Source organism: Rhinoraja longicauda, chromosome 37, assembly GCF_053455715.1.
Source record: "Rhinoraja longicauda isolate Sanriku21f chromosome 37, sRhiLon1.1, whole genome shotgun sequence".
Taxonomy (NCBI): Eukaryota; Metazoa; Chordata; class Chondrichthyes; order Rajiformes; family Arhynchobatidae; genus Rhinoraja; species Rhinoraja longicauda.
The window spans coordinates 3,214,447-3,227,685 of NC_135989.1; the positions used below are offsets into that span (position 1 = coordinate 3,214,447).

At 47.0% G+C, this 13,239-nt stretch overlaps 1 protein-coding gene across 1 annotated transcript in view; it reads right to left on the reverse strand.

The window, feature by feature from the left end:
* Positions 1–13,239, reverse strand: part of LOC144610725 (tetratricopeptide repeat protein 39A-like) — a 104,433-nt gene that overhangs the window by 62,366 nt on the left and 28,828 nt on the right. Inside the window, exon 2 of the mRNA XM_078429643.1 lies at positions 11,793–11,897. Within this exon, the coding sequence (XP_078285769.1) occupies positions 11,793–11,897 (105 nt within the window). The remainder of the gene's footprint in view (positions 1–11,792; positions 11,898–13,239) is intronic.

Sequence of the window (13,239 nt, forward strand, 5' to 3'; positions counted from 1 at the left end):
AAGAGGAATTTCTTTAGCCAGAGGGTGGTTAATCTGTGGAATTCACTGCCACATACGGTGGTGGAAACCAAGTCAATGGATATTTTTAAGGTGTAGATCGACAGATTCTTGATTAGTAAGGGTGGCAGGGGTTATGGGGAGAAAGCAGGAAAACAGGATTGAGAGGGAAAAACGGATCAGCAATGATTGAATGGTGGAGTAGGCTTGATGGGCCGAATGGCCTAATTCAGCGCATTTGCCCAACTTAGTTTAATTTACAGATACAGCGTGGAAACAGGCCCTTCAGCCCACCGAGTCCACACCGACCAATGATCCCCGCACACTAACACACACTAGGGACAATATACACTTATACCAAGCCAATTAACCTACAAACTACGTCTTTGGAATGTGAGAGGAAACCGAAGATATTGGAGAAAAGCCATGCAGGTCACGGGGTGAACGTACAAACTCCGTACAGACAGCACCCGTAGTCAGGATTGAGCCCAGGTCTCTGACGCTGCAAGCAGTGCAAGGCAGCAACAACTGCTGTGCCACTGTGCCCAATTGATTGTAATTTTTGATAATCATCTTCGTTTTGTATGATACCACCCACTTCTGTGTCATCTGCAGACTTACTAATCATGCCTTGTACATTCTCATCCAAATCATCATTGACATAAACCGCAAACAAGAATGGGCCCAGCATTGATGCCTGAGGCACATCACTAGCCACAGCTTCCAGTGGCTTCACCGTCACTCCCAAACCAACGCATGAAATAACAAAATAAGACAAAGTTCTGGAGTCACTCAGTAGGTCAGAAACAGAGGGCAGCATGATGGCGCCGCAGTAGAGTTGCTGCCTTAGAGGGCCAGAGACCCGGGTTCCATCCTGACTATGGGTGCTGTCTGTACAGTTTGTACGTTCTCCCTGTGACCTACGTGGGTTTTCTCTGAGATCTTCGGTTTCCTGTCACATTCCAAAGACGTACAGGTTTGTAGGTTAATTGGCTTCTGTACATTGTAAATTGTCCTTAATGTGTGCAGGATAGTGTTAATGTTTGTGGATTGCTGGTCAATAAAGACTCGATGGGCCGAAGGGCCTGTTTCTGCGCTGTATCTCTAAACTAAACCAAACAAGAATAGATAAAGATTCAAGTCGGGATGCCTTCTCCGAACCGTCACCTATCCATATTCCCCAGAGATGCTGTCTGATCTGCTGAGTTACTCCAGCACTGTTTTTTTGTAAACCAGGATCTGCTGTTCCTTGTGTCTACTTGAAATACCATAGCTCCACCACAGCTCGTGGGTCCTTGCTTTGTGTAAACAATTTGCACACACAAATCACAGCGACTGCAACTCGAAAGACCATTTAACTGTGACGCCTTGATGTTGTGCAAGGTGACTCGCAGTCTCCTCGGCTGACTCATCTCTTCAGTTGCCCCTTTCGAGGAGCGAGTTTTCCAGGGTTTCACGGGGGTGGGGGTGGGAAAAGGAGGCACAGAACACAAATGTTTGTCAGGAACAACCAAGGGTGGCAATCATTCCCTGATACTAGGTTGGGAAATATAAGGCTCGCAAATGGAATGCACAAAAAAGGATCGGCACGGTGACGCAGTTACAGCGCCAGAGACCTGGGTTCCATCCTGACTACGGGTGCTGTTTGTACGGAGTTTGTACATTCTCCCTGTGATCTCGTGGGTTTTCTCCAGGTGCTCCTGTTTCCTCCCACGCACCAAAGAAGTACAGGTTTGTAGATTAATTGGCTTCTGTAAATTGTAAACCGTCCCTAGTGTGTGGGATAGTGCTAGTGTACAGGGTGATCGCTGGTCGCACCGTCTCGGTTGGCCAAAGGGCCTGTTTCCACACTGTATCTTTAAAGCAAGTCTAAAAGTACAAATAGAAAATGCTGAATCTAAGCGGGATCTTGTTAGCAAAGAGGTCTGATCCCACGATTGGCACAGCCGTTGAACAGTCACTACACAATGAGTCCGACAGCAGCCCTTCCAAAGTGAAGCAAGACACAGGGAGGTAGTTTTCCACGTTGGCGACGTGCAGGTTTCTGATGCGAGTTGAAAGTGTGGCAATGGTTTGGGGAACAAGGGGGGGTGGTAAGGTTCGGGGTATGGGGGAGGGGAGTGGTTTGGTTTCAAGGATGGGGTGGTGTTTCAGGGACGGGGAGGTGGCTCTGTAGATAAGGGGAACAGAGGGGTTGGTTCAGGGGATGGGTGGGGGGGGGGGGGGGCAGTGTTTTGGGGACGGGGGAGGTGGCTCCGTAGATACGGGAGTTGGATTGGGGATAGACACAAAATGCTGGAGTAACTCAGCAGGGACCAGGCAGCATATCTGGAGAGAGAAGGAATGCGTGATGTTTTGGGTCGAGACCTTTTGGGGGCAGGAGGGGGTTGGTTCAGGGGACAGGGGAACGGGGGGGGGGGGGGGGGGGGGGGGGGGGGGGGGCGGACGGAGTGGTTCAGGTACGGAGGAGGGAGTCGTTTAGGTTTGGGGAAGGGCTTCAATGGGGGAGAATGAATGCACTTAATGGCATTAAAATGGTTGATCTCCGATCTGAAGATTACACTCCCTTTCCGAGCCTCCCTCATCGAAATCAGCTTCTATGTTTACATTAGCAAAACAAATTACATTCCCCCTCGTAAAGCCAATCAGATCACAGCCTCTGTTTTATTACTCAAGTTGACCACACCCGCATTTTGCATTTAATTCACACAGCCACATCATAAACTCCTGGCTATAGACACAAAATGTTTAGAGTAAGTCAGCAGGGACAGGCAGCCTTTCTGAAGAGAAGGAATGGGTGACTTTTCGGGTCGAGACCCTTCTTCAAACTGAAGAAGTCTTTAGTAGTCTCGACCCGAAATGTCACCCATTCCTTCTTTCCAGAAAATGCTGCCTGTCCCGCTGAGTTACTCCAGCATTTTGCGTCTGTCTTCGGTTTAAATCAGCATCTGCAGTTCCTTCTTACACATAAACAGCTGGCTTCCTGATTCTGTTAATGTCTAACCCCAGGCAGCAGTTGTAGGAGGGGAGCCACAGATAAGCACGGACAATGCGGCTAGTTTGCTAAAGGAGGTAGAACCAGCTTCTCAGCAAACACTAGGCCACGTCAGCAGGTCCTGACCCAGCAGTTGTGGCGGCTGCAGGTAACACCTGCAAGCTGCCGGCTGGGGTGGGGAGGGGAGGGCAGTTTCTACACCTCACCTCGACCTCCCACACCATTCCTCACAGGCAGTGTCTATTGAAACTCTCCATCACAGAGACTATCCCTACCTCCGGAAACATTAATGCTTTGTAAGTGAATGTGGCAGATTGAAGAATCTTGGCTCTCAGCCACTGACCATTAGACTATCTGACATAGACAATAGACAATAGGTGCAGGAGTAGGCCATTCAGCCCTGCGAGCCAGCACCGCCATTCAATGCGATCATGGCTGATCACTCTCAATCAGTACCCCGTTCCTGCCTTCTCCCCATACCCCTCACTCCGCTATCCTTAAGAGCCTCTATCCAACTCTCTCTTGAAAGCATCCAACGAACTGGCCTCCACTGCCTTCTGAGGCAGAGAATTCCACACCTTCACCACTCTCTGACTGAAAAAGTTCTTCCTCATCTCCGTTCTAAATGGCCTACCCCTTATTCTTAAACTGTGGCCCCCTTGTTCTGGACTCCCCCAACATTGGGAACATGTTTCCTGCCTCTAATGTGTCCAATCCCCTAATTATCTTATATGTTTCAATAAGATCCCCTCTCATCCTTCTAAATTCCAGTGTATACAAGCCTAATTGCTCCAGCCTTTCAACATACGACAGTCCCGCCATTCCGGGAATTAACCTAGTGAACCTACGCTGCACGCCCTCAACAGCAAGAATATCCTTCCTCAAATTTGGAGACCAAAACTGCACACAGTACTCCAGGTGCCGTCTCACTAGGGGCCCGGTACAACTGTAGAAGGACCTCTTTGGCTCCTATACTCAACTCCTCTTGTTATGAAGGCCAACATTCCATTGGCTTTCTTCACTGCCTGCTGTACCTGCATGCTTCCTTTCAGTGACTGATGCACTAGGACACCCAGATCTCGTTGAACATCCCGTCTTCCTAACTTGACACCATTCAGATAATAATCTGCCTTTCTATTCTTACTTCCAAAGTGAATAACCTCACACTTATCTACATTAAACTGCATCTGCCATGTATCCGCCCACTCACACAGCCTGTCCAAGTCACCCTGCAGCCTTATTGCATCTTCCTCACAATTCACACTACCCCCCAGCTTAGTATCATCTGCAAATTTGCTAATGGTACTTTTAATCCCTTCATCTAAGTCATTAATGTATATCGTAAATAGCTGGGGTCCCAGCACCGAACCTTGCGGTACCCCACTGGTCACTGCCTGCCATTCCGAAAGGGACCCATTTATCCCCACTCTTTGCTTTCTATCAACCAATTTTCTATCCATGTCAGTACCCTACCCCCAATACCATGTGCTCTAATTTTGCCCACTAATCTCCTATGTGGGACCTTGTCGAAGGCTTTCTGAAAGTCGAGGTACACCACATCCACTGACTCTCGCCTGTCAATTTTCCTAGTTACATCCTCAAAGAATTCCAGTAGATTTGTCAAGCATGATTTCCCCTTCGTAAATCCATGCTGACTCGGAATGATCCTGTTACTGCTATCCAAATGCTCAGCAATTTTGTCTTTTATAATTGACTCCAGCATCTTCCCCACCACTGATGTCAGACTAACTGGTCTATAATTACCCGTTTTCTCTCTCCCTCCTTTCTTAAAAAGTGGGATAACATTTGCTATCCTCCAATCCACAGGAACTGATCCTGAATCTATAGAACATTGAAAAATGATCTCAAATGCTTCCACTATTTCTAGAGCCACCTCCTTAAGTACTCTGGGATGCAGACCATCAGGCCCTGGGGATTTATCAGCCTTCAGTCCCATCAGTCTACCCAAAACCATTTCCTGCCTAATGTGGATTTCCTTCAGTTCCTCCATCACCCTAGGTTCTCCGGCCCCTAGAACATTTGGGAGATTGTGTGTATCTCGGCTGCGGGACTTTTCACCGCTGGTGCGGCTCGGCTGTGGGACATAGCTGCGCAAGGCTTGGTCGCGGGCCTTTCATCGCCCGGTTCGGCCGCGAGACGTTTCAGCGCCCGGTGCGGGGACTGTGCGGGTCGGTCGGGGACGAGCTGTCTGTCCGTGGGCGTGGGGAAGAGAGGGGAAGTTTTGTTGCCTCCATCACAGTGAGGGGGTGTTTGGAGTCACTGTGATGGACGTTTGTGTTGGGGTTATGTGTCTTGTGTTCTTTTTTTTTTTTCTATAACTGCTATGTAGTTTCGTTCGGTACTTCGGTACCGAACGACAAATAAAGCTCTGTTATACCTGTTATACTGTTATCTTCCTCAGTGAAGACAGATCCAAAGTAACGGTTTAACTCGTCTGCCATTTCTTTGTTCCCCATAATAAATTCCCCTGCTTCTGTCTTCAAGGGACCCACATTTGCCTTGACTATTTTTTTCCTCTTCACGTACCTAAAAAAGCTTTTGCTATCCTCCTTTATATTATTGGCTAGTTTACCCTCGTACCTCATCTTTTCTCCCCGTATTGCCTTTTTAGTTAACTTTTGTTGCTCTTTAAAAGAGTCCCAATCCTCTGTCTTCCCACTCTTCTTTGCTATGTTATACTTCCTCTCCTTAATTTTTATGCTGTCCTTGACTTCCCTTGTCAGCCACAGGTGTCTCTTACTCCCCTTAGAGTCTTTCCGCCTCTTTGGGATAAATTGATCCTGCAACCTCTGCATTATTCCCAGGAATACCTGCCATTGCTGTTCTACCGTCTTCCCTGCTAGGGCCTCCTTCCAATCAATTTTGGCCAGCTCCTGCCTCATGCCTCTGTAATCCCCTTTGCTATACTGTAATACTGACACTTCCGATTTTCCCTTCTGCCTTTCCATTTGCAGAGTAAAACTTATCATGTTGTGATCACTGCCTCCTAATGGCTCTTTTACCTCTAGTCCCCTTATCAGATCAGGATCATTACACAACACTAAATCCAGAATTGCCTTCTCCCTGGTAGGCTCCAGTACAAGCTGTTCTAAGAATCCATCTCGAAGGCACTCTACAAACTCTCTTTCCTGGGGTCCATTTCCAACCTGATTTTCCCAGTCTACCTGCATGTTGAAATCTCCCATAACCCCCGTAGCATTACATTTGTGACACGCCAATTTTATCTCCTGATTCAACTTGCACCCTATGTCGAGCCTACTGTTTGGGGGCCTATAGATAACTCCCATTAGGGTCTTTTTACCCTTACAATTCCTCATTTCTATCCATACTGATTCAACATCTCCTGATTCTATGTCACCCCTTGCAAGGGAATGAATATCATTCCTTACCAGCAGAGCAACCCCACCCCCTCTGCCCACCTGTCTGTCTTTTCTATACGTCTTTTCTATACATAGGGCGGCACAGTGGCAAAAAGGCAACGTTACTGCCTCACAGTGCCAGAGACCCGGGTTCAATCCTGACCACGGGTGGTGTCTGTACGGAGTTTTGTACATTTTCCTTGTGACTGCGTGGGTTTTCTCCGGGTGCTCCGGTTTCCTCCCACACTCCAGACGTACAGGTTTGTTGGTTAATTGGCTTCGGTAAAAATTGTAAATTGTCCCTAGTGTGTAGGATAGTGCTGGTGTACAGAGATCGCTGGTCGATGAGGACACTTTGAGCCGAAGGGTCTGTTTCCGCCTTGTATCTCTAAACTAAACTAGAAGACATCGGAGCAGAATTAGTCTATTTGGCCCATCGAGTCAGCTCCCCCATTCGATCATGGCTGATCTTTTCTTCCCTCAACCCTTCTCCTGCCTTCTCCCCATAACCTTTGACCCCCGTACTCATCAAGAACCTATCAATCTCTGCTTTAAAAATACCCAATGTCTGCGGCAATGAATTCCACAGATTCACCACCACCTTGTTAAAGAAATTCTTCATCTTCATTCTAAAGGTATGTCTTTTATTCTGATGCTGTGGCCTCTGGTTCTAGACCCACAACTGGAAACATGCTCTCCATATCCACCCGATCTGGGCCTTTCATTATTCAGTAGGTTTCAATGAGATCCCCCCTCATCCTATCAAACTCCAGCGAGTACAGGCTCAGAGCCATTAAACGCTCTTCATACGTTAACCCAATCATCCCCTGGATCATTCTCATATACCTTCTCTGAACCCTCTCCAAACCCGGCACATCCCTCCTAAGATATGGGGCCCACAAATGTTCACAAAATTCCAAATGTGTCCTGATCAGTCAGAGTATTGAGCATAGAAGAATGGTCTCGACCCGAAAAGTCGCCCATTCCTTCTCTCCAGAGATGCTCTCCTGTCCCGCTGAGTTACTCCACCATTTTGTGTCTACCTTACTATTGAGTACAGATGATGTGACATTATGCTACAGTTGTACAAGACGTTGGTCAGGCTGCAATTGGAGTATTGTGTTCAGATTTATTCACATTGCTATCGGATCTTATTAAGCTGGAAAGAATGCAAAGATTTATGAGGTTGCCACAACTCAAGGGCCTCAGCTACAAGGAGAGGTTGGGCAGGCTAGGACTTTATTCCTTCGAGCGCAGGAGGTTAAAGGGTGATCTTATAAAGGTGTATAAAATCATGAGGGAACTTGATAGGGAATCTATTACTTAGGGTAGGATAACCAAGTGCCAGAGGACATAGACTGAAGAAGAGGGAAATGATTTACTAGGAACCTAGGGGGCAATTGTTTCATTCAGAGGGTGGTGGGTATACGGAATGAGCTGCCAGAAGAGGTGCTTGAGGCAGATACAACAACAACGTTTACACGATACAGGTACATGGAAAGGAAAGGTTCAGAGGGATACGGGCCAGACGCGGGCAAATAGGACTAGCTTAGATGGAGCATCTTGGTTGGCATGAATGAGTTGGGCCAATGGGCCTTTCCCTGCTGTATGACTCTATGACTAAGAAGAACCCCAACCTGAAATATTGCCTATCCATATTTTCCAGAGTTGCTGCCTGATCCACTATGTTTCTCCTACACTTTATGATTTTTGCTCAAATTCCTAATAAATCTTGCACCTACTTTTCCTTGTGTCTACTTTTCCTCCATTCTTGACTGACCCTGAAAGGAATTACTTTTTTTGTCTATTTCATCAGCCAGTTAAGAGTTGCTGCATTAGCTCTGTGTGCCTGCGTGTGGGAAACGACTGAACACTTGGGTTTTCACATCATCTCAGTTTCCACTACTGGTGATAGTTATTACCCTCGCTAGGATCAGCCTTCCTCAGTTCCCATGTACTTTAATTCCCACTGCCTGAAAAACACACTGGAGTAACTCAGCGCATCAGGCAGCATCTCTGGAAGAACATGGATAGGTATAAGCCCAATTTCTGGATCAATAATTCAGGCCTCCACGAGTGTCAGGAGTTATGGGGAGAAGGCAGGAGAATGAGGTTGGGAGGGAGAGATAGATCAGCCATGATTGAATGGTGGAATAGACGATGGGCCGAATGGCCTCATTCTGCTCCTATCACTTATGAACTTATGAATCACGTAACTCATCCGCCATACACCTGACCCCAACAGGAGGTGTCTGGAACAATCCAGTCTCATCTCGTGATGTTTGGTGTCTGACTTCAGATACTCTGGGGAAGCAATTGAAAACACACAGCTGGTGTCTGAAGTGGAGCAGATGATGGCAACTGACTCATCACTTCCCGAATATCCTCGTTAGCTTCACATGACAATGAAGCGCTCTTCAAGTCCCATTTCTGTTCTTCTGGGAAATAAAACATTTCCTGCATAAAGTGATACCACTACTGAGGTGCAGAAGAATCCATCATTTTTGGTCACTGAAGATGGGTCCCGACCTGCAGCGTCGCCTATCAGTGTTCTCCAGAGAACCTGTCTGACCCGCTGAGGTGTTTCTAGCTCAGGATTCCATCATCTGCAGTTTCTTGTGTCTACCAGACCTCGCTGCTGCTTTTGAATCGATGTTCATATTTATGGACATCGTGGAAGTTGCCCATCCCGCAACTGTCCTTGAACTACCCGACTGCAGGGACATTTTAGTTTAAACCAAAGATAGACACAAGATGCTGGAGTAACTCAGCGGGACAGGCAGCATCTCTGGAGAGAAGGAATGGGTGACGTTTCGGGTCGAGACCCTTCTTCAGACTGACCTTCTCTCCAGAGATGCTGCCTGTCCCTCTGAGTTACTCCAGCATTTTGTACCTATCTCTGGTTTAAACCAGCATCTGCAGTTCCTTACACATACGTCATTTTAGTTTAGTTTAGTTTAGGGATACAGCTCGGAAATAGGCACCAGCCCACCGCTTCCGCACCGGCCAGCGATCCCCGTACACCAACACTATCCTACACATAATAGGGACAATCATACAATTATACCAAGCCAATTAACCTACAAACCTGTATGTCTTTGGAGTGTGGGAGGAAACCGGAGATCCCAGAGAAAACCGACGCAGGTCATGGGAAGAACATACAAACTCCGTACAGAGAGCACCCGTAACCAGGATTGAACCCAGGTCTCTGGCGCTGTAAGGCAGCAACTCTACCGCTGCACAACTGTGCTGCACTTTTTTCATTTCAGGGGGCAATTAAGAGGCCTGCACCTTTCTGCAGGTATGCAGTTTCACCTGGAGCAGACAAGACGGGCAGGAGACATCGTGTCGAGTCTGCCACATTGGATCCCTCTTCAGAACACACCTTCCCAAGCCAACAATGGGCCTACCAAGGCACCACCCCGCCTGAGGTCATTTGTTGCCGGCCCTGATGTGTCCAGGTCTTTTTTCACTTCCAGCTCTTCCCACCGCCAACTTGCAGCCTGAAGAAAGGTCCCAACCCAAAACCTCACCTTTCCCCCTTTTCCAGAGATGCTGCCTGACCCGCTGAGTTACTCCAGCTCTTTTTGTGTCTCTTTTTGGTATAATCCAGCATCCGTTCTTTGATTCTACACAGGACAGAAGACTTCCTTCCCTCAAGATCACTGGCAAACCATATTTTATTTAATCAAAATCCAATAGTTTTATGACCATCTCTGACTCTTATTGGTACAGTTCCTAGGTACAAATATGACCAACAAATTGACCTGGACCAACCACATTGACCTATGACTCGAGGCACAGCATTTCCTCTGCTCCCTTAAAAGACTACAGGGATTCAGCATTCCTCCAATAACACTTACTAATTTCTACAGATGCATCATACCAACCATCCAATCTGGATGCATCGCAACATTGTTTGGCAAACTGCTCTGCCCAAGACCACACTCTCTGCATGCTGGTCCCAGAAACAGATCTGCAATCATTCATTACAATCACTCCACTCATTCAAACATCTATCTGCATACTGTGGATGGCTTGATTGGAATTATACATGGTCTATCAGCTGACTGGATCGCACCCAACAAAAAAGCTTTTCACTGTACGTCGGTACACATGACAATAAACTAAACTAAACTAAACTAGTGGGTTGTGAACACAGCCGAGTCCATGACATGGTTGCAACATAAAGCAGCCAACATAATCAAAGACTACTCAGACTCCAGTTATACTCTCTTCTCCCCTGTTCTGTCGAGTAATAGATACAAATAGCTCAAAAGCCAGACCACCAGATTAAGGAACGTCATCCCTGCTGTTATCAAGCTCTTGAGCAGACCTCTCATGGATTACGATGAATTCCTGATCTTCCAATGAACCATGTTGAAACCCTTCTGTTTTTTTTAATCTGCACTTTCTATGCAACTGTAACCTCCCCTTCCCCTCCCTAGTCATCCCACAAGTTCTACTAGTTCTCATCCTTGTATCCCTTCATTATCACCTCTTCCCCAGCCAACAATGGGCCATTATGGACTCCACCCTTCCTTGGACATCTATTACCGACCCTGCTTTGTTCTGGCCTTTTCTTATCTCTACTCCCCCCCCCCCCCTCCCCTACTTTCAGTCTGAAGAAGGGTTCAGACCCGAAACATCACCCATCCTTTTCCTCCAGAGAAGGAGGAATGGACAGTATTAATTAAGATTCTAACATTTTTTAAATAAAATTTGAACTTGAAGGGTGTAGGAAGGAACTGCAGATGTTGGTTTAAACCGAAGATAGACACAAAATGCTGGAGTAACTGAGTAACTCAGCGGGACAGGCAGCATCTCTGGAGAGGAGGAATGAGTGCCGTTTTGGGTCGGAACCCTCATTCCTTCTCTCCAACAATGCTGCCTTGTACCCCTGAGTTACTCCAGCATTTTGCATCTATCTTTGAACAAAGGGTACAGATGGCACTTAAAACATGGTGACTCTTTTGTATGGATCCAGTATGGACTACTAACTAACACTCTTATACTTGGTATGATTGTGCCCAATGTATAGATTGTCACTGAACTGTATGCAAAGAAGGCCACATCTTTTAGTTTAGAGATACAGCGTGGAAATAGGCCCTTCGGCCCACTGAGTCAGCGACTATCCTACACACTCGGGACAATTTAAAAATCTTTACCAAAGCCAATTAATCTAAAGGGAGAGGTTGAGTAGGCTGGATCTCTATTCTTTGGTTCCTTGACCCACAGGTCATTGGAGTGTGGGAGGAAACCGGAGCACCCAGGGAAAACCCACGCAGTCAAGGAGAGAACGTACAAACTCCGTACAGACAGGATGTCGTCAGGATCGAACCCAGGTCTCTGGCACCATGAGGCAGCAACTCTACTGCTGCACCGTTCATATTATTAGTGGTAATCATAGAAGATCCTACCTTGGTTTCAGCATCTCCAGGCTCTCGCTGAATTGGTTGTTGAGGAACATGTTCATAGCGGTCATGCATTCATCCAGGCAGGTCTTCATGTCTACACCTGGGGATCTGAGGAAAGAACATTTCTCATTATAATTTCAGACTACGCATAGACCACTTGGAGTCCAAATACACGTGGCCCTCCTAATACACTGACTGTCTCATGAGGCACCCAACAAATTTTACAGCAGGTCTAAAGAAGAGTCTCAACCAGAAACGTCACATATTCCTTTTCCCCAGAGATGCTGCCTGGCCCGTTGAGTTACTCCACCACTTTGTGTCTATCTTCAGTCTAAACCAGCATCTGCAGTTTCTTCCTACACATTTTGTCTGCTCCACTGTGAAATCTCAACAAGGTATGCCTACTTTGAAGAAGTTCTCCTCCTCTCGCCAATGAAAGTTCTGCAACACCCTCTCTCGCTGCTCCCACTCTGTTGGAGTCTAAAGTAAGGTCTCGACCAGAAACTTCACCCATTCCTTTTCCCCAGAGATGCTACCTTACTCGTCGAGTTACTCCAGTTTTTTGTGTCTGCCTTACAGCATCCTATCTGCCTCACAAGGTATTACAAATTTTATTCATTTGTCTTTGTGGGACGGGTTGTCACTGCCAAACGCAGTGTTTGGCACCATCATAAAATGGCCTCAAACTGAACGGAATCCTGGACCAATTAAGAGAGCAACTTAGAGGCAATCACGTCGCAGAGGTGTTGCATTTTGGGACATCTAACAAGGGCAGGACTGACACAGTGAATGGTAGGCCTCTGGGGAGTGTTGTAGACCAGAGGGATCTAGGAGCGCAGGTGCATGATTCCTTGAAGGTCGAGTCTCAGGTAGATAAGGTGGTCAAGAAGGCTTTTGGCACTTTGGCCTTCATCAGTCAGAGTGTAGAGGTTGGGAGGTCATGTTGCAGTTGTACAAGATGTTGGTGAGACCACATTCAGAATATTGTGTTCAGTTCTGGGCATCATGTTATAGGAAAGATATTGTCAAGCTTGAAAGGGTTCAGAGAAGGTTTGTAAGGATGTTGCCAGGACTAGAGGGTCTGATGTACAGGGAGAGGTTGAGTAGGGCTGAGTCTCTATTCTTTGGAGCGCAGGAGAGGACTAGATCGGGTAGATGCACAAAATCTCTTGCCCAGAGTAGGGGAATCGAGAACCAGAGGATATAGTTTCAAGGTGAAGGGCAAAGGATTTAATAGGAATCTGAGGGGTAACTTTTTCACACAAAGGGTGGTGGGTGTACGGAACAAGCTGCCAGAGGAGGTAGTTGAGACTGGGACTATCCCAACGTTTAAGAAACAGTTAGACAGGTACATGGATAGGACAGATTTGGAGGGATATGGACCAAGCGCAGGCAGGTGGGACTAGGGTAGCTGGGACATGTTGGCCGGTGTGGGCAAGTTGGGTCGAAG